Raw genomic sequence first — 22,333 nt, 5'->3', positions numbered from 1 at the left:
GTGCTGTTTCCTAGGGCTGCATAGGGGATTTGGATTGTCCCAGGGAGAATATCGATTGCTGTCTCAGGAGGTGAGCTAGAAGAACTAAGCTCTGAAGGGGGAATGCTGTGTTGCAATTACACTTTTATTGTGGCTGTCTCTTACCCTAATTCCCATTGGCACAGAAAAGCCAGGCTGGAGTCTGGCCTCGGTCCTACCTTTATATGCCACTGACTTAACTGAGCAGAGAGCCCTTGCCAAGATCAGTTTGCTATTTGTTGAGCCTGCTTACTGTTTAGTTTGTGGTTTGGCATCTCCTTTTATTGTTCCCTGATTTTCCTCTCCTCTCTTATCTAGTCCTTCACTCTGTGACATCATTACAGGATTCCCTACAGCAGGGATGTGCAAGCTCAGGTAATCAGCTGGTTTCAATGATTTGCTCTGAAATAATTCTCTGTGCTTTTGTTACGTTTCGTTTGCTTTGATGCCAAGAGGTTTCTCACATTGTGTTGTATCATACAGGAGTCCCTTCAATTTTTTTATTAATGCAGTTAATTCCTCCTTCTCTCCTTGTTGCTATGGCAGAGGTAGGGAGTACACATATTTAGCTGCATATATTAGGTAAAGAGACTCTGTGTGATCTTGGAGATCATTGGCTCAGTAGGGGTTTTTTTTACCATAGTTCAGCTTATCAATGTGACATGTGACAATGGCTGTAAAACAAGCCCTTGGTTTGTAATGTGATCCACATACTGCAGCTGCCTCACTCGCTGGTAGGTTTTTTTTCCACTTTCCTTTGCACAAAATCTGCTTTGTTAATTCCAAGGTGGGGAACACACCACGTTATGTCTTTTTCAAGCTTTGTTAAATATTCCGAGCTGACCTTTTTTTTTTTTTCTCCTTTCCCTTTCCATTTGCAAAAAAAAAAAAAAAAAAAAAGGCAGATGCAGCAAAGCTGAGTGTCAGAGAAGTGAGTGGCTGAAGGTTTTAGAAGATGGCCACAGGATGGGAGGGAGGCTGGAACAGACCAGAACAGCTGTGTTCCTGCTGTTGGATACCAAACTCTACCCACACAGACTTTTACCAATTATATGCTTCACTTGACACAAACCACTCAGGCTGTTTTGTACTCTAGAAAAATACTCATGCCCTGCTCTGTACTTACAGCCAGTGCCCTGTGTTGGAGAATTGCTGCATTTCAGGATACAGAGAGGGATGATTTGTGCTCCTATTCCACCTTTCTGCTATTCTGAAACACTCTGTTTTTCTGCAGCTTGCTGGCTTTACTCTTAATATCCCAACCAAACTGCTTTTTCTCTCTATTGGGAAACTATTTTGCATTCTAAAAGATTTTACTGGAAGAAAATCCGTGATGATATTCAGTCCACGTTTTTCTTAAGAAGAACAGTTCAAAATAAACAGATAAAAACAAAACCAAAAAAAAAAATGCCCCAAGTAAAAACAAGCCCTGAAAACAAAACCAAAATGGGAGAAAAAGATTTGCAATCATAGGGCTATTGTTGCTTATTGCCAAGCATTTAGGGAACATGGAAATTTCCTGTGATGGTTTGTTAAAAACACGCCATTGACTACTTTTTTTTTTGTAGCATCAATACCGTGCAAGAGTGAAGTGTCACAGTTAGAAACGCCTCAGACAGCGTGGAAAATATGAGTAATTAATTGTAGCCATTTTAAGAGGAATTTGAAATCAGAGGAGCTGGGAAATGCTGCATTGTTATTGCTAATCATCATATTTATGACTAACTCTAATTATAAAAGATTGAAAGACAAGCCCATAGTATTAAAATCCGACCACCTTGTGGATTCCCGGGAGGTTTGCTGGGAGCTGAAAGTGATTTCCTTCAGGAAGTTCAGTTTTGCTGCTGGGATATTTTGTTCCCTCCCACACTCCCAGTCTCGTTTGTCAGTTCCTGCCCTTGAGCTAATATTTTGTGAGGAGACACGTTCCTATCAGCTAATAAAATCATATTATTGATGATCGTCCTCCCCCGTTCCTTAAAGCCCCCTTACAAATGAGAAAACGGGCTCGTGCCCTTTTCTACCTCCTCTCCAAGGATTAAAAATAGAATTGTTGTACAAAATGTTCTTTTCTTGGTGCCTTTCTCTGTATAAAGGAATAAGGCAGGTTGTGACACCAGGCAGAACAAAAGAGCAAAACCAAGTTACTTGAATGAGGACGAGCAGTTTGGTGATTTCCATTTATTAGCAGCTGTTCTGTAATTAAAAGCGCAGCAAACAGTTTGGAAAAGGTAATAATAATTATGCATTTGTGAAAGATCCACCACTCCAGGGCAGAGGGAAAAAAGAAAAAAAAAAAGAGAGAGACAGCTCCAATTTTCTGGTCTTCTGAGACATTTCCCAGGAAAATCAAGGCAGAAAAGGTTGCATACTTGTAATTTTAAAACAGAAATTAATCAGAACAATTTTGAAACGAGAAGAGGTCTGGAGCCTTTTCCATGTAATATAATTGGCTTGGAACTTGTTGAATGCATGAAGGGAAAGAAGTGAAATTAAACTCACACACTCAGTGGCTCCTGAGTGCTTTGCCAAGAAGGTCTTCAGTGTACAGAGTGTCAACATGCATAGTAACGAAACTTTTATTAGCTGGGAGTATTTTCATTACTGTTTGGCACTATTGTATCAAACTAGCAAGATTTTCTGGATTTCTGACCTAGTTAGTTACACTTCTAGATCATAAGGTTTTGATTTACACCTAATCCATGAAAATCTTGTCTTTTGTCCAGTAATTTTCCATTTTCACATGTGGACAGATGGACCCATCAGTCTCTCATATGTGGGAATGAATGGATAAAATATATGTATTTTATGTAATTATATATAGAGAGAGAGAGAGAGAGAGAGAGAGAGCAAAGAGAAGCCAGGCTTGGTTTTCTTCTTTGAAAGCTATATTTATGAATTTTATGAAAAACAGTCTATACCAAAATGACAACCAGGTGTATACCTGTGTTTTCTGCCTGTGACCTTTCTTCAATGCTTTGGTGATTTTGTGCAAGTTTCAGGGAACATGTTTTACACAAAAATGGTGTTTGTACCCTAGGTGGTCAAAAATAGTATTGCTGTGCCTTTTCTAACATTTTTTTCTGTGTATTTCTTTCCACCTAAATGCTCTAATGCCCTTGGGTAAATCTGCCTTTTTAATGATTTATGTGTCAAAAGCACAGACCAAATCACATGGAAAAAAAAGTTGAATTAGTGTCACCCAACTGCATCAGCATTTTTTCATGATGAATTTGGCCCTTATTTAGTTGCATTACTGATGATGGGAGCTGGGGTGGGTTTGGACAGTCGCCATGTGCCAGGAGAAGGCTTGGATATTTCTCTAAATACTTGTACTGTGTATATCTTTTATTAGTTTGTTTTATTTTGGGGTCTTGTTCTGCGTGTCTGTACGAGATTTAAGACAGAGTTTCCTTTTTGGTGCTGTTGATTTCGTAGCCGCTCCCAGGAAAGCTGAATTTTTATTCACTTTTGTCTTTATCCTCTGTGAAGGACATACACTCTCTATAATACTACATTAAAGACTTGCAAATACTCAGTGGGAAAAAAGACGTGCCTTTTTGGTATGTGTTTCTGTAAGGGTCGTCTTATGACCTAATGTGGAAATCTTCATTTGCCGATACAGCTGCGGGTGATCTCAGGGGATTTTGAATTTCCCTTTTGTTTGTCTTCCTTTCTGGGTATCATCCATCATTCCTAACCTCATGCTGCTTAGCAATAGTAACGCTCATGGGAGTTGAAGAAAGGATTATAACAGCATAAAATGGGGAGCTAATTAGAGCTTGTTTCAAAATCAGAATCTAGCTCGAGATAATTGCATATTATCTGGTGATTTAAAAACCCAAGATCTACTGTATTTAGATCAACTAAAATATGCATAAAAGCTTTCTTTTTGAAATACAACATTTGTAACAACAGGGAGATTACTTCTTATCATCCCTTGGGAAAGCAAATCTGAAAAAATTGAGTATGGCTTGCTGTGCTTATGATGTTAACAGATAGAGTGGGGAATGATGGCAAACCCGGGTATCCACTGTATTTTTATTCATGTTATACGTATTCCTGGAACATTTTTCAGCACAGAAGCTGCTGAGTGGGCAGGTAGTTCACTGTGTGCTGTGAGGATCTTCCCATTTTCCTGATCCCAGGAGGAATGTGTCACATTGGCTACTCTGGGAGAAACAAAGTAGGGAGGGAGTGTGTTTGGGGCTGGCAGTCCATATTCAGGAATACCATCCTGATGCAGTTATGGGAAGAGCTCACCAGCCACGTGGTGGCAGCGGAGAAGCTTTTACCCCCATTTCCTTGTCGTTCATGGTCATTTTTTTCATTGTACTGGTTTCTTCTGGACAGGCAGAGCTGTCCAATGGTGCTTGAGAGCACAGCTGAGATTAGCACGTGGAGAGCTGAATTCTTAGTACCATGTGATCCCCCAAGAATCTGACAGATCTTCCCAAATTGGAGCTGGTTTTTGTTGTCAAATCAAAAAGATGAGAGAGATGTTTTTGCGGTCATTTGCTGGCATTCCAGGTTAATAAAAATGTGTGACGTGAAATGTCTGTGGTTAATGTAGTCTGTGAAATGGAAGAGGAGGGACATCCCATGGCTCCAACGGCTGAGCGGTTGGACTGCAGGAATTCCTTGCATAGATGGTTTGTGTTTGGTGACGAAGTTTTGAGTCTGTGGGTTCAGAAGGTCGTGGCCTTCTGTGCGAGGTGCGGATGCATTTTTAAAGTTCAGAGCTGAACAACTACGTCAGCCAAGCAGTTACCTCCACTCTGTCCCTGGAGCACACTGGTGTGTCCTGGTGAAGTTTCCACATTCCTCCTCTGTGGTTTGGGATTGCGGCTCGGAAACAGTTGGCCTTGGCTGTCTTGATTTCAAACCATAGGATATCAGTTGGCTCCTCATAAGGGCAGCTGTTGTAGTTTGTCTTTAACGTGTGTGATCATATTCTGTGCCATTTCCCTGACATTTGGACCATGAGAACCTCCCTGGGAGCCCTTCTGGTATCAATAAAGCTGGGAGAATCGTTGTCAAGGCACCTTCCTGGGACCTGGGAATGCAGCATGAAGACAGTGTTTCAAGTTCATTCTGAACATAACATTGGCTCTGAGTGCTGGTTATTCCTTCCTCCTGCTGAGGTCTCTCCTCCCCAGGCTGCCTTGCATGGCCCTGGTCCTTTTTCCATCACTGATGCTTTGCAAATGGTCAGTATTTATGGAGAGCTTCCTGTCTTAGTTGCATTCTTCTCTGTCCATTAAACTACCCAGTCATTAAACTTGTAGAATATGGCTCCATCCTCACTGTGGTCAGAGCTTTGCTGTTATAAAAGTGCTAAAGCAAAATACCTAATCAGAGAGTGAACACTGTTTTCTAGGCAGATATTCCTTGTGGCTGAATTACAATGGCAAAACACCAACACATTCTTAATGTTACAGCGAGGAGGAGACTTGTGCTGGATCCTGAAGACAAGTTTAGTTCACTCTGAAGTGCAGTTATGGGTTCCTAGCAGTCATTTTGGAGAATCTGTCGAATTGAAGCTATGTTTTATTTTGGTGGTTAATTTGGGAATATGGGTTCTTTATGCTCAGTCCTCCTTGGTGTACAGGAGAAGATCCCCCTCAGTAAAGAACTCATGTGCAGCTCTGCAGCAGCATTGAGCACATGATGCCTCATCCTCAAAGTCTTCATTTAGAAGGTTAGAATTAATGAATTAATATATTTTCGAAGTTATGTGGTAAAAGAAACTTTCCTTGTTTCTGCAAGGCTTCTCAGGTAGTTCACAGAATACCAGTTGCCATAATAGTTGCTAAGAAGTGGATGCATCTAGTGAAAGAAACCATGGCCATTGAGCAGTGGAGCTCTGTAAGTTCCACTGTTGTTCATTTCATTACTTATCACTTAATTTCATTAATTACCAGCATTTTCTTTTCCCTCTGCGTGCGCGTTTGGAGACGAGCAGCCTCCTTTGGGGAGGGGGCCCACATCGCCTCCCCTCCCTGCTGCCAGCAGAGGAGCTGGGTGGAAAAGGATGAGCTGATAACGTTAGAAAGCCAAATACCAAAATAACTGGAGCAGCACAGAGACACGAGGAGGCTGTTGCTGTTGTGCTGCGGTGCAGGAGCACCAGGCAGCTCCAGGGAGGGTCAGGAGCCGGGGCGATGGCCGGGGTCTGTCCCCCGTGGGCTGGCAGCTGCAGAAGGGGTCAGAAAGGCTCTTTTCTGAAGGGAGCAGATATTTTTTCTGTTGGGAATAGAAGACTCTGGCAGCTGGCAGAAGCTCATGTTGGTCTTCTGGTTGCTTGTGGGGAAAGGAGTGGGCTGCAGGTCCAGCCCCGTGGCCACTGGCGGGATGGAAATGGCCATTGCGGCCACCGCGCCCTCGGCCGTCCCCGGGCGACAGCCCAACTGCTGCTCAGCAAATTACCAAATGAGCCTCTGCTGGATGAAAATTACCTTGCTTTCAATTCAAAGAACAGATAATGGGCTATTTTCCTCCCAAAATACTGGGAAAAAAAGGTGTGCGAGCGCTGAACTTGCGGGTTGTTATTTCCATCTTATAATGGGGATGAAAATCCTCTCCACCAAGCAGCCCTGAAATAGGGAAATAAACAACCTGTTCTGATTATAGGGTTATATATTGCTTGATAGCAAATCATTCCCAAGAAGAAAAAACAGAATATTACCAGAAAATTAATATCTTCTAAGTTACCTTCTAGGCTGTCCTTTGCATTAGGGTGATAGAAAAACTGATGGATTTGTCTCACCTAATTTGATGGGTGTTGGAGGCTTTTTAATTTGCCAGCAGCCATCCAGAGAAACAAATGAAAGAATCCAGTGATTATTTGAAATCTGATGAGAAACACAACTTGCATTGAAGACAAAGCAAAGTGGGTTTGAGATCAAATGTAAATAAAAGTGGAAATAGGAAGATGTGTGATTAAAAAGCCAACAACAGGAGAGAATGTAATAAGAAGAAATGTAAAATAGGCCTGATAGTACATGTCCAGTATTTATACTTGTCAAAGATGTTGCTGATAGCAACTTACCATAGAATCACAGAATGGTTTGGGCTGGAAGGGGGCTTAAAGCTCATCTCATTCCAACCCCTGCCATGGGAAGCAACTCCTTCCACTAGACCAGGTTGCTCCCAGCGCCATCCAACCTGGCCTTGAACACTTCCAGGGATGGGGCAGCCACAGCTTTTCTGTGCAACCTGTGCCAGGGCCTCACCCCCCTCACAGGGAAGAATTTCTTCCCAATATCCCATCTAACCCTGCCCTCTTTCAGCTTGAAGCCATTCTACCGTTGTTCTGTCCCTCCATGCCCTTGTAAAAACATCCTTCTCTATTCTCTGGCATGAGATGGTCCCTTCTGGTCTCATCTCCAGAGCCATCCCCCCTTCCCAGGAGGGGGCTGCCCCTCCGGCTCCTCTGCCTGGTTCACACATGAAGGAGGTGTGAGATTCACCACAGCTGAGGTTTGTGTTTGTTTCTCTCTTTTACCCCTCTGGAACTTGGGTCCTAAAAATAGTGCAAGTTTGAACTGGCAGATGTTTCATTTGTCCTTTACTAGAGGACCAAAATTAGCCTCTCATTTGGCACCTAAATAAAGCAACTTAACTGCCTTTATGCGAACTTTGCAATTACTGTCTATTGAAGTTGCAACATTTTGTTGTGTTTGATGGGGACGGGCATTATGTAAGCAACACCAGCACCTAAAAAGCCACCAGACCTTGAAAGAGAGAGGACGAACATGAACGAGCCCAACTTGGTTTTTTTTGGGAGGGGGGTTTACTTTGGATGGTTTGGATGTTTTTCACTTTTTGTGATCCGAGACAGGTGTTTTCCCTAATGAAGGTTTCATTAAAAAAAAAAAAGGCAAAAGTACCTTGGAAATGCTCAGAGAGCTGTCTATTGTAAAGGTAAAAAACATTAATAAAAGGACAGCAATGGTTTCTCTAATTTTCAGAGAAAAATCTGCACAGAACGCCTGAAGCTGGGTTAGCAGTGGGACTCCCCAGGGGCAACAGAAAGATGTTATAATCAATTACCACATCATAACACTGATGTATGATAATTACTGAGTGTTCCTCCTGAGATAGTGCAGCATTTGGCTGGGATGCGGCTCTTTCATGGTCCACTGCCTGATTAATATGCAAATAATAGGCTGATTGCATGATGAATGCAGAAAATGAGTTCGCTGATAACGTGAGCACCGAAGCGGGAAGATGATAAATTACTTTTACTGACTGTCCTACATTAAGTACCCTTTCTCAACAATTTTATCACAAATTAAGTAAAGCAGTATGGAGAGATTATGAGGATGTGTAAAATAATGTACCTTAATAGCTTTTATAATATTGTTGCGTACAATGTAAATGTCATTTTGTTTCAGTACTTTACCCCCGTACTCCTCCGAAAAGGAGTTCCTTTAGTGCAGCACTGCTCAGGGTCACTCTTTTGCTCAGCTGCTTTCCTCTAAGATGAGGAACAACCCACTGTGCTGAGGATGGTAGATGGGATTCTCTGTTGGGAAGGAGGGAAGGCGGTCATTAGCCTTGGATCCATCCCATATGGATATTGCCTGTGGCAAATGAATGTCCACATTGTTTAGTGGGGGAGATATATTTAAATGCAGTGCACAGAGCACATATGCATTCTGCTTCACACTCTGCTCCAGAGCAGACAAGAGGTTAAAATCTCAAAGGAGGACGTAGAAATACCTTCACACTCAGGGTCGGGACAGAGGAGGATAACAAAGTCATAAAATTGGTGCCACATCAAAGTTAGTTTAACACATTAAATCAGAAGGTCAGCAAGTCAACAAAGACACCCCAAACTGCAGCAGAACCTCTTCTTAGAGGCTCTGTTTTCCAAAAGCTATTGTGCACGCGTTTATCTTGATTATACTAAAAATATAACACTGTGGGGTTGTGGCAACTTGATTGATTGCTTCCATGACATATTTGTTTTAGCATTCAGAAAATCCTTAATAAAGCTTCTGCACACAAGCTGGTTTAATAATAAGGTTATTGAAAATATTTTCCAGCAGTTATTTCTAAATATTGATTTCAGGCTAAGTTACAGAAACATGAAAACTCTGAATATTAAATGAAGATTGGCAGAGTAGGGCAATGTCTTTTAAAGCAGACGTGATTCTGCCATTAATCACCTAATTTAAAATATGGTTTATTTTTAGAAACTGGTTTTTAATTGTTTAAAGGTGATCTGTAAAGCCAAAAAAATTATCATTCAGTCTCTTCAATGCCTAGATCCCACTTTTGTCTCAAGAATCTTAGACTCCTGGAATGATTTGGGGCTGTCGGCCTGACCTGAGCATTGCTCTGATGTTTATGTGTCTACATCTAGCTAAAAAAATCTCAAGGTTTTTGTTCCCCCCTCCTTATTGTAAAATAGTGCTCAGGATCATGGCTGTATAGAGGCCTCATCTTCCCTCCAGGCCATTGCAGAAATGTCTCTTCATTCTTCTTATTTGAGGGTTTTCTCAAGTGATGTGGTTGTATCAGGGCTTGATGTGTCTGTCCCAGAGTTCGACAGGTCTCAGCACAACATTCCACTTTAGTTGATTAACTCCAGTTGTATTTTCCTGCACAAGATTCCAGACATCCTGGATGCTCTGGCTGCCCTGAGGAGCGATCAGTACTCCCCAGTCCTCCTAACTCAGTAGAAGTTTGATGGTTTTAGTTTGTGTAGCCTTAACATAGGTTTTAATGTAGCTTTGGGCACAATAGTGGGATTTCTAAGACTCTGAGGCGTTTGTGGTTGTGGGTTCATTGAAGAGAATCGGTTGCCCAACTTCCCAAAGACTTTTAAACTGTAAATCTCTCCTCATGAGCCTGTTGCCAGCTCTCATCTTACTTGCTCTTTTCTGAACTTCATTTGATTTCTCCAGTTCCTTCTGCTTTCCAGAGCAGCTGAAAACACACTTTTTTCATACAGGCCCAAAGCTAATGCAGTTGTAGAAAGTGCAACATAAAATTGCAACAATGCTGTGTAATCCTTCAGCAAGACTCAGCAGCAGGTTTTTTCAGGTATTTCTAACATCTACTCTGATTATTCAGTTTTATGTGCTCCTGACACTTAACATATACTAATATGCAGAGTGGGAACCTTTATTTTTATATTAGCCCAGTAATTCCAGAGTTAACCAAAGCTGGTTCCTCCCCTTTCAGTGCAGACACACATACATCTGCACACTTTCCTAAAAGAGTTCTCCTTTGATCCCTCCCCTCATCCACATAAAATCTCCCTCTGAGCCAAGACCCAAAATAACATTTCCCCCAAAGTTATAACATTTATGAAACAAACAAACAAACAAATTCTCCATGGTCAGAGTGGGAATCTATAATTGTAACTCTAACGAGGGCTTGCAACTCCAAGTGCCTGTACCTACGTATTTCCCATCATTATATATGCAAACTGCAGGGAGGTTTGTGTACTCCCTACATAGAACTGGGGGAGTTTATAACTGTAGGGAGGATCATATTTTTATAAGCCACATTAATTTGCAAATTGTGACTAGGCAAGGTTCACTCACTTAGAGTAAATCCACCAAAAGCACTACCTGGGAGAAAGTGCTTTCACGGGTATTTTCGTTAATTAGTCAGAAGAGGGATGAGTTGTAGTGCTCTCCCACAAATGCTGCTCAGCTTTATTACGTAGTTCAGACTTGTGCTGCACTCACTGCAATGAGGAGAGTTGTTATTATGGTGCTTTAGAAGATTAAGTTTAGAATGCTAAATTCTTTTCATCCCTGGAAGTGTTCAAGGCCAGGTTGGACGGGGCTTGGAGCAACCTGGTCTAGTGGAAAGTGTCCCTGCAGGGGGTTGGAATGAGATGAGCTTTAAGGTCCTTTCTGACCCAAACCATTCGGTGATTCTACCCTGCAAAGGCAGCCATGACTAAAGGTAAAATTAGATAGGAGGGAAAAAATCTCTCCCTGAAGTTTTCAGAGCCCAGGAAATTGAACACCACAGTTGTCCTGAGGACGCTGATCAGCTGTGTGGGATCAGGCCCTGATTCCCAGGAGAGCATACCCCGAGTTTTGGTCTGCAAATTGGATGGAATGGGCAGCCTCATCATCGGGGAAAACAGAAACTAATCCAGTCCCAGTGTGAGACACTTTGATCTCAGGCAGCCTGCCAGGTCTGTTGTTGTCCATTAACTTATCGGCACGAGGAGGTAAATGCAGCCCTGAAGTAGCAAATGCTCTTTTAAGAGGTTGCAGAGAAATCTCCTGTCCATGTTTGTCTGCTTTCATCTTCCCTATTAACGTGCCAAAAAGAGAGTGAGCAGAGCCTGGGATGCTCCAGTGCCTCCTGCTCCCCCACGCTCAGGACGTGGCCGTTCCCCCCGTTCCTCCAGAAGCAACTTTGAATTCGACTAGTTTGGCGCAAACCTGAAGCCTGAGCTTTGGACATGGGGAGAAGTGGTGCATCAAAGCAAGCGCCAGTGAAATCGTGTTTGGGTTCTTGTCGGAATGTCACAGAGTACCCTGTCATTTTGTTTTAGCAACTTGTCCTTCCAAATGCGCAGTTCGCCTTATGGCATGCCAGCAGTAAAAATGTCACTTACAATAATTACTTTTTGGTGAAAATGCTTGCTGACTTCCTACCTTCAAGCTGTTTTTTACACAGTGGGGAGATAATAAGAAATGACTTTATCCTGACTGCTCAAATGAACACTAAATGGAATTTAGGTTATTATTACTGCAGATAGAGGACTGTGTATTGAAATTTAAATAGTGGATCAGATAAACTACTGAGATTTGTCTCTGAAAATTATAGTGGATCTGCTTTTTCAATCCACTTCGCTCTGAAACTTAAGGCAGCTGTTGTCTGCCTGCTGTCTTTAGAATATAATATTTTTCATAATCCTTTTAGAGGCCCCTGAATACCTTCTGTGTTTTGCATGGTCTTCCCCAACTTCACCATGTTCTGTACCTCATTCCCCTTGAGTCCTTTTGCAGTTTATTAGCTAAGCCTGTGATAGCAGCAAAGGTTGGACAGGTTATTCTCCGTGCAGTTCCAGAAGTGTGGGGTGTCTTTATGGACGGGCAGGTGTGCCAGGAGGAGAGACCTGGAGCGTTGGGCTTGTGGTTTATGCTCAAAAATTCAGATTATCTTGTTCAAATCTTTGAATTTTTGCTTTACAAGTGGTTGTGAAGTCAGTTTGCTGTCAGAGGTGAGGCAGGGTCTGAGCAAAAGTAGCAAACCTGCAGCTCTCAAAACGCATACGAGGAATTCCACTGGAGGAATCCGTCCGTGCTGGCAGACGTGATGCCTCTGGGACTGGTGAAACCATATCCGTGTCTCGACTCCGCTCCCTCATCTGGATACCTGTGTTGAGGGGGATACACCTGGGACTGGTGTCAGGTCTTGTAGATGTCTGTGATTTTCTGGGGAGGTTGGAGCAGGAGTCACCTGCAAGTCTTTGCATCCGAGATGTCCTGAGCCTCAGAGGAGCCTCCAGCTGAGCTGTGCTGTGGATCTGAGCTGTGCCGGTACCGAGGGGTGTGTTGGATGCCTTCCTGTGGTCAGAAGAGTTCCTGTACATCACAGAAATGGTCCTTCCTGACCAGTGCCCTGCAGTTTTGCAGGATAAACTGATGTCTCTGCTGAGTTCCTGCACAGAGTGGGGTGATGCTCAGGAGCACTGCGGGAGGGGAACCCTGTACAACCTGTGATTCCTTACACACTGTAGGGATTTTGTCACATTGTGGTGGCAGAACATGATCAGACCCTGTAGAGGGATGTGTCAGACTGATACTGTGTTGGGAGAAGTGTTTTCAGGTAATCTGCAGGCCCCCAGTGGGACAGTCAAGCAATTGAGGACCCAGGGCTGGCCCCAGCATGGGGGTGGGAAATCTTGTAGTTGGAGAAGAGTAAGAAAATCTAATGTGAAGTTCAGGAAAACCACCACAACCAATGAATTGAGACCAGAACTCTGTTGTCAGACTTTCTCCCATTTTCCAAAACACTGTCATGACAGAAGCTATGGGGAAGGTGTAGGGGATGGATGGGACCAAAGCAGCGTTTGGTTTCATCCGTTGTGCAAGGGAATGCAAGGCCACAGAAGATTCTTTTGTGTTCATATAATCAAGGCAAGGTCACTTTGTTATGGTTCTCAACCAGTTTTTTTAAATACTCAGACAGACCCCAGTCCTATTTGCTAAATTGTTTGCAAAATTAGTTTAGTTTCTTAACAGATCCTAAGGGGTGGAGAGGGGAATGGGCAGGCTGTGATGATGATTTGGGGTGTTGTTGCAGTAAGAGGGTAATTCAAGCAGCAATATTATATTGGGGAAATAGTGTTTAAAAAGAAAATCAGAAGGTGTTTGTGTAATGTTGACTTTGTTTCCATTAATTTATACATCTTCTCTTCAGATTGTGTATTCCTCTCTAGTACTGTAGTAGGAAAAAACAAAAGGGAAGAATCTCCTGACTTGAGAATAAGGCCCATGTGTTATACCAGGAGTGATGTGTTCCCAGGAATGGCTCTCTGGCGCTGACAAACTGCATCAGGTGTATTTGTCTTTTTTGAAGACATACTTGCCTGTGAAATAGCCAGTGTTGTTGTTTGGTTCTCTTCACGTTTTAGCTATGAATGGAGGTCGGTTGCACTTGCCAAATATTTCAGATTGCTGGCCCATTTCTGAAAACATCTCTTCTAGTGCTTGATTTGCATTTGATTATTATTTTCTATGCTGCATATTTGAATGCGCTTTTTAAAAGCAGTTGGAAGTGCCTAACTTCTCTATTCCCCAGACTGTATTTTGAATTAATAATGTAAAAAGGGCCTGGTAGAAACTTTGCCCTTTCATAACTCTGTTATACTTGCATTTTTAGAAGATTTGGATAATTTAAATACATTTTTGGTGTATTTTAATCTTTAATGGCGTTTGTCAACAACAACCTGTAATTGTGCAAAAGTTACACGTGTTTTCTGGTCATTTAAAACTGTCATGTTAAGCTGTGTCTTCATCACATGGTCACCATCTTCCCATAGTTTGGGGACACCTTGTTTCTCCCATCCTCTTTAAAGCTCAGGGCACGGCTGATTTCTTTGGCTGCCTGAGACTTAAAAAATTCCCAGGTTCTACCATGACCTCATCACTGGGGATACTCTTGATCTCTCCAGCTCTTTACTTCCAACACCTTATTTTGGAAGCCTGTGGACATTTTCTTCATGTTTTAAATTGGATACAGGCTGTTGGAAAGCAAACTGCAACACCCCTTTGGTATAGCAAATTTTACCTGGAATTTATTAAAAAAATTTCATCAATAAATGGTGGCCATGGGGTTTGCAGGTTGTACAGCCTGTAATGCAGTTTTACTTTTATATTGACAAAATGATCTCTTCTCACTAAGCACAAATGTGAAAACATTCAGTGAATATCAGTTACTCATAAAAAACTGGATTGCTCTAAAGTTAGTGCTGTTCTTCAGAGCAGTCTGGGGTTAAAAAAGCAGAGCAGGTTTTAAAGAAATAAGCTTTCAATGTATTATTTTCATTGGAAATGTTCAATTGCTACTTTGGAAATCTTAATGTATATTTTTCAGATGTCCTGAATTTGTGTCTTTGTCTTGTGAGGAACTTGAGGGAAATGAATACAGACAAATTATTTCATAAACCATGTGAAATGGCAGTGGATTGACAGTTAAATCTGGAATAGTGAATACAGTCAATTTTCCCCTTTGTTCTGTCAGCAGTCACTTGTACTCTAAATGTCTATTTAATTTTTTAAGTAGATTAACGGGAAATGTTTGCATTATTTGATTATTGAATTTACTTTCCCAAATAATGTATCTTTTCCTCAAATATTTACGTGATCTTGAAAATGTTTTTCCAGAAGGGGAAAATGCTAAAAATGAATGGGGAACATATTTTGAGTTATTTGTGGTATAAGTGCATAATGCTTTGCCAGAAATCACTGTACACTTGCCTTTTGGTGGGGGAAAAAAAGCAGTTTGTCATCTGTACTGCCTTCCAAAATTAAATTCAGCTAATCCCACCTTTTTGAGCAAATAAGCAGCAGATTGGTCTTAAAAATGAAATTCAAGTAAGCTCTTGATATGTGATATAAAAAATAAATAAGCTTAATATGTGAGCAACAGAGAGCATCTCAGTGATAGATGATAACACAGATTACCTTTGTTGTGTTCGTAATTAGGGTGGGCAGGGAAAGGAGAGGGAGAGGGAAGCGTTAGGAAATGCTTTTGTTTAGTCCTGTGTGGTTGGTTTTGTTGGTTTTGTTTGGTTTGTTTTTTTATTTTGGCTTTTTTTTTTCCCTCCGTGTGCGCGTGTTGTTCGCAGTGCACGGATGAGGAATTGTATAGGAAATTTGCAGCTGCTCTAGTTATTCAGGAAGATTTGTATAAGCTGGCACAAGGGACAAAATTAGAGGGAAGTTGAACGAGTGCCGTGCGCTTTATTAGCTTGGCAGCCATAATTTTGACCTTGCTGTGGGTTAAAGGACACAGACCTGAGAAGAAATCTGTTTATCATGTAGGGAATTCATGCCATCCCTGACAGTGTACAGTGAACAAGATGGATGATCTGCCAAATTGGTCCCTCGCATGGGTGAATCAGGGCAAATTTACTGTACAATTCCTTTGCTGCTCCCGATACAAAAATAACGTTTGCGGGGGTTTATTCGGTTGTGAGATGACCCAGGGTGAGCAGAGAAAAGAAATAGGATTTGCAGGATGCTGATTACCTTAAAGATTTATATGCACCTCGCTTTCCTTTATGTCTGCCTCTTTTGCATCTCTCATAAAGCACTAAGGAAAAAGTCAGATTTTTTGGTTTGAGAGAGCAACTTTATGTGAGTGTCAGGGAGCCTCTTGAATGCAGCATGTGAAAGCTTCCACTACCCTGAACAAGAGTTATTCTGTGCACTTTGCCTCATTTGAGTCTGACTTTTACTTCTGTAGTATGTCCTCTTGGTGTTTGGGATGTGTTTCCGTGCTGTGTGTTCTGTAATTATTTCACATTGACAAATATTGATAAATATTGTGGATAACAAACAAACAAACCGAAAAAAAAATAGTGAATTTTGCTCTCAGCCATTGCCATGGCAGTGATGGGACTGGATGCTGGGAGAGAACCCTCTCATAGCAGCACTGCAGGGCCCAGTAAACACAGTTTTGGAGGAGTCTGGCCTCATCCTTGTACAACTGAGAGCTCTGTAAACTTCCTGCAGAGAGCTGGAGACAAACCCACTGATGGATGAGGCTGAGATGCATGAGATTAACCGTGTCAGGTCAGGAGATGGGAGACAGCAAGGAGGAGGAAGCAGCCCCACAAAAATGGGAAAGGACTGGATGGAGAAATCACATGCTCTTTATCTTTTGAGGGGAATTGTTCTTGTAAACCATGTTGTCTACGTGTTGTTGCTTTTAAAAATGTTCAGACTGTACCCTTAGATGTCTGGATTCTCTGGATAAGCTCAGTCAGTACATTCTGTTAGAGATAAATTTATTGGGGGAAAACATTCTGTACAGAACCTATTGTTGTTGGCAAATTAACAGATTGGGAAAGCTTTCTTTTAAACCAAGTGTCACAATAACAGATTTGGGTGTCTCCTGATCCACTCACTATCTTTATGTTGGATTCTCAAACGTGTTAATTAATACAGCATAATTACAAACTGTATTTTAATCTTGTTATTTCTGGACAAAGAGAATTGCAAAAATGTGATGCAAGTGATAAGACACAAAATGAAATCAATAACACTCTCAAGATATAGAGTTGTGTTAGTTGTAGAAAATCCCTCATTGGCACCACAAAACAGTGGCTCAGTGAGTTTCCTGCAAGTCACAGAAGGAAGCTTAAACCAGTCTATAATGGCAGCTTTAAAAGCATCTTTATATAAAAATGGTGTGGCAAGCAAAACTGTGAGATTTCCTGACCAAGGAAATTGCTTGCAGACTTACTGACTATTGCACTCTAGTTTTTCCTGATTTTTATATTTATTTGTACATCTTGTCTTTATAAGAAATCAGAGATGACTCAAGATAAAATTAGAAAATAGTTCTGTTTTTAAGAAGAGGCTTTTTAGTACCCAAGTCATAGCAAGTAGAATTTTGCATACTTAGGCATTTCTTTAAGTAGGTAGAATATGAATGAGAAGCAAAGTTAAATATCCTGCAATCAAAACATTACGATCATGCTAAAGTGGGGCCTTTTTTCTCTTTTTTTTTCAATTACAGAAAGTACTCCAAAGACTTCTGCCAGTTGCAGTCCTGCTCCTGAATCTCCCATGAGTTCCAGTGAGTCAGTGAAAAGCCTGACTGAATTGGTACAGCAGCCCTGCCCCGCTATAGAGACAAGTAAGGATGGCAAATCCCAAGAATCCAGCGAGCCGCCTGCTTCCGAATCCCAATCCACGACCCCTTTGCCGCTGTCGGGCCACTCGGCACTGAGCATCCAGGAACTGGTGGCCATGTCCCCCGAGCTGGACACGTATGGCATCACAAAGAGGGTCAAGGAAGTGCTAACGGACAACAATCTTGGTAAATCGCTTTATTCTTGTTTCTTGACCGAAATAACGTGTAAGCGCTTTTATTTTTGAGCTGTAGTTCAGTAGATGTTTATGAGAATACTCTGGCCTAAGCTTTAATTTGTTGAGAAGATATTTGATTTTTTTAAGCTGGTAGAAAAATCCTTTCAGATTGTCACATTCTGCTTGAGGTCATCACACTCTGACTATTCCTAAGCTCTGCTCCTGGCTCACCAGCCAGGTACTGCTCCCACCTCTCGAAATACAGTCCAGCAGGCTGTCAGGACAACCAGAACCCCAAAACCAGTGAGAACTCCCTTTGAAAAAAGGCTGTTTTCCCCATGCTTACAGATTCAAGGCCCAGCATTTTGGGCACAGGTGAAGCAGAGGAGCCCAGCATGGCTGGAGAGGGAGATGCATCACAGGCAAAAGCACAGTGTTACCCCGTAGAGCTGGGAGGGTAAATCCAAACTCAGCTGAGGTTTAGATGAGCCTGTAGGTCAGTTCACAGGGCCATTCAGTTACTTTGCTTAGAGATGTGCAAAGCTGAGTCTGCTTTTGCCTACAGATGAGTTTTGGGGTGTTGAATTCATTGTCGTGTTGACATGACTGTGTGTTTGGAATAGTCAAAGGGAATGACCGGATCTGAGTATGGGAAGTCCACATTAATTAATACTGCCACTGTGCCTCTAAATCACTGGTTCTTCATATGTCTTTAACACTTGCTTCCCTCACAAGGTTTTGGGAAACCTTTAGGGGTCCTTTGAGTCTCTGGCAGGAGGGCAGCAAGGCTGTCCCAGTGTTACCTGCTCCTGCTTCTGGGGCTTAGCAAGGGATTCATCTCACCTGCTGTTAGGTGTTCAGAATAACATCTGGGACTCTCCAGAAGTACCAGAATTCTCTTCACCACAAATAGGACCAAAAAGATAAGTTTACATTTAGATTGACAGTGATACTTAGGTGAGAAGAATATTGTCCATGTCATCTGAACATTATGACTGTAAAAGCAAAAACTCCTCTGTTTTAGTATGTAAGGAAGCCTTTTTTTCATCTAGACACAGAATAAAATGTTATTATCTCAGATTATTTTTCTAAGGGGAAAAGTACCAGGATGGGGGAAAATTTCAAGTTCTCATTTAACATAATTTGAGGGGAAAAAAAAAACAACAACAAAAAAAAAACCCAGAAAATGGCCTTGATCGTGGATATACTCTGCATGAGATTGTGTTCCACTGAGCCCAGCAGAATTCCTTGTCCCTGCACACTGGCCTGGGCACATGGTGGTTGCTTGTTCAGTGGAGATAACATAGAGATAAAGCCCTAAGTCATGGTCAGGGTTTGCAGGTCCAAGCCCCTGGTTTTTGGGCAAAATGCTGTTGAGTGCTGTACCTGCTCTGGTGTTCCAGAGAGGTTTGAAAAAGTATTTTTGTTTACATTTGCTTTGATGCCATTTTTACTTAGTCTTTTTTATTTCCCATGATTTTTGTTTTCCTACAGTGTGGCTGACAAGCCTAAAAAGCAGCAGAAGAGCCAGGAAATGTGCCCCAAACTCTGCATTAGGTGTGGAACCAGTTTCAATGTCTCCTTTTGTGCCCTCAGTGTGCTAGTGCACCAGATTGACTGGTGCACAGGTTTCTCTGTCTTAGGCCACAAAGCCTTGTTCAACACTCAGCAGTCGGGGGAATGGCTTTAAATGGAAAGAGAGGTTTAGATGGGATAATAGGAAGAAATTCTTCCCTGTGAGGGTGGTTAGGCCCTGGCACAAGTTGCCCAGAGAAGCTGTGGCTGCCCCATCCCTGGAAGTATCCAAGGCCAGGTTGGATGGGGCTTGGAGCAACCTGGGCTAGTGGAGGGTTCCCTGCCCATGGCAGGGGGGGAGCGAGATGGTCTTTAAGGTCCCTTATCAGTGGATGATGATTCTGTGATTTCAGCTGAGATGTTGCCCCAAATGTCAGAGTATCTTCAGTGATTCCCTGTTGGGCAACATGTAACTTAGAGAGGGAAGCAGATGCCCTGAGCTGTTGTAGGATTTCAGTGGTGGGTATTTTGTAGAAAGGGCCAGGGCTATCCATGAAACCAACACAGAAAGTTTTGTCCATCAGTGGAACAGGCATGAAGGGTGAGGAGAAGTTTTAGGAAACCTGTGCTTAAAAATATTCCCACTATTAATAGTGCTCTGATGAAGATGGAGCGTGATACACTTGCTGCCTGCTAAGGATGATTTCTAACACCTTCCCCATTAGCTTGGGAGGCTTTCAGGTGTTTTATCCCGTCCTGCCATATCCTGGAATAAGATAAATGACACAAACATCTTTAGCTTTGTTCTTAACACCTAGAGAACATGATGTTACCTCCTTCCACCTTTGCATTTTTAATTTTTAGGGTGTAGTTTGAGGTTCATTTCCTTCAGCAGCACTGTTAGTACCCGATCTGGGCTGCTCATTCCCAACCCTTTTGCAAATTTGTGCCCATATTCCTGTTCATGTGGCCACACAATAACAGATTTTTAAAGTAGCTGTCTTATCTTGCTGGTAGCTGGCAGGTTTACAGGGAAATGGATGAGGCATTACTGATGTTTTTAAATACAAACAGGGAGCAGGTTACCCCAGCAATACACGAGATAAAATTGGCCTTGAATTACCTCTTTTGTCTGATTTTCCTGATACTGAGGGTAATGGAAAATCACTTATTACTTAGGAACTTAAGTGAATTCTGCATGTAGCTTTCTGTGCAGTCTGTAAGAACCATTTTCAGTGTTAGTTTTAGAGCTTATTAGCAGAGTGTCTTGTTAAGCCCTGTCCTCCTTTCCCCTCTCTGCCTCTCATCTCAGCTGCTTCCTCCAAAAGCTTTGCAGACCCACCTGCCCCACTCATCTGAGTGGACATTGTGCATCTTCTAACTGGTCCCACATTCCCTCCTCTGCCCATACAGACAAACAAAAATCACCAAAAACAGTCTTGGGATGTTCTTAACGAGAAGGAGGAGGAGATCCCAGAGTTAAGCACAGGGAATAGGTCTATAGAGCAGGTATTTTCCATGACCTGTTAGTGTCAGGATCAGGTGAGGCTGTGAAGGCAAGAGCTGATGGTGTGGGCATGTCCTGCAGAGCTGTAGGGTCGTTAGCCCCCACTCATCCCTGTTGTCCCTTAGGGATCTGTTGGTTGGCACTGGCTCAGAGTGCTGGGAAGTGAAGGGAAAGTGTTCTGTTGTGTGTTAGTGAGGGCACTCAAAAGCTACAGATCAGACACAAGACCCCAAGGCCCAAACTTGGGGGATATGGAAAGATCTTTGGTTTACCTTGAAATTCCATAATGGCAGCGCTACTGTCTTAAATCACCTTTGGTGACTCAGATGACCCCAGGCTCTCTCTTGTAACAGAAGCTGTTGGAATCAAGGCAGTTCAGCTCAGGGAGAACACTGAAGTGAAGGGGTTTAGAAAACTAGCTCTGTGGTTGGGTTTGAGCTGCACAGGGATTTTCCCCAGTCCTTGATAAGATAGACCTTAACCATATAAAGTCAGTGTCACCAGTGCACACACAGATGCTGTGCACTGAAAAGCATTTGCAGATGTCACCCTGATAAGATGACAGCTTTTTGAAAGAGAACTAAGTATTCTGAACTAGAAGGCTGTGAAAAAAACCTGTAATACTGTAAATTGTGATTATCTCTGGTTGATGAGACACAGTTAGAACCCCACAGATAGTACAGCACAGAAAATACACGTGTCTGTGAGGACATTTCTGAAAGGTGGGGGGGTTGTGCTGGTCTTGGTTCATTAATTGCTGGAAATGTTTGGATTGCCCTGTTGGAATGAAGCTGTGGCACTGCCCTCCTGCATAAGAGTTAAGGAACCTCACTGCTCTCACTAGTTGCCTGCTTAGTTAGAAGTTCAGTTCACTTTTCAGCTCCTTAATTTTATTTTTTGCACACTGTTTCACTGTGAGGTCCCGGTCCCCAAACGTGTGTCTCAGGCAGATCCTAAGGATTAAACTAAAGCTCAATATTTACCCTTTTTAGTGGGGGGCAGAGCTTTTATTCTCCTAAATGTTTCTTTTGGGGTTTTCAAGCCGTTCTGAAGTCAGAATAATTGCCGAGCGGTCTCGTAGAACGTGTTCTTTTCAGCGAGCCCCTCGGCTGAGTGAATTCATGCGCTTCTCAATTTCGCATTAGGTCAGCGTTTGTTCGGGGAGACAATCCTAGGCCTAACACAAGGCTCTGTCTCAGACCTTCTGGCTCGCCCGAAGCCCTGGCACAAGCTGAGTCTGAAGGGACGGGAACCCTTTGTCCGGATGCAGCTGTGGCTGAACGATCCCAACAACGTGGAGAAGCTGATGGATATGAAACGAATGGAGAAAAAAGGTAACTCGGGGCACGGTGCTGACTCATGTTTTCCGTCCTCTCGAAGATCAGCATGTCTTTTAGAACTCTCCATAAATAGTATAGAGGCAGCATTGATCCAGTATTACGAAGGTTATGCAAAAGGACTTCGTGGCAGCTTTTCCAGAGCTTTATTTGATGCTTGCTCAAGCAGATACATCTCAAAATAAAAGAAATTAAAAAAAAAAACAACAATAACAAAGCCAAACAAAAAACCCCACCCCAAACCCTGAATATTCACCAGCTGCTGGGAAATCATTGCTATATTCTCCTGTAGATTAATTACTGAGGCCCTGGGGTAGCACTGATAACTTGCCTTACCAAATGAGAAATGCAAGTTTGGGGCTGGCTTTGGGTTATTAGTTAATAGTGCTGCAGCTGGTCACAGATGTTGGGCTGGAAGAACTGTG

At 42.4% G+C, this 22,333-nt stretch overlaps 1 protein-coding gene across 7 annotated transcripts in view; it reads left to right on the top strand.

Moving 5' to 3' along the window:
* The window catches only part of CUX1 (cut like homeobox 1), a 271,238-nt gene that overhangs the window by 207,736 nt on the left and 41,169 nt on the right, over positions 1-22,333 (top strand). For 3 of the 7 annotated variants that reach the window (XM_027690775.1, XM_027690776.1, XM_027690773.1), the window contains 3 exons: positions 337-393; positions 17,257-17,559; positions 21,717-21,905. The exons of 1 other annotated variant lie outside the window; for it this stretch is intronic. In XM_027690775.1, coding sequence (XP_027546576.1) covers positions 337-393; positions 17,257-17,559; positions 21,717-21,905 — 549 coding nt within the window. The remainder of the gene's footprint in view (positions 1-336; positions 394-17,256; positions 17,560-21,716; positions 21,906-22,333) is intronic. 3 more of the 7 variants (XM_027690779.1, XM_027690774.1, XM_027690777.1) reach the window with 1 other exon arrangement.

The sequence above is a fragment of the Neopelma chrysocephalum genome, unplaced genomic scaffold (genome assembly GCF_003984885.1).
Source record: "Neopelma chrysocephalum unplaced genomic scaffold, ASM398488v2 Primary Assembly neopelma1_82, whole genome shotgun sequence".
Classification (NCBI taxonomy): Eukaryota; Metazoa; Chordata; class Aves; order Passeriformes; family Pipridae; genus Neopelma; species Neopelma chrysocephalum.
This window is presented reverse-complemented; position numbering and strand designations above follow the sequence as displayed.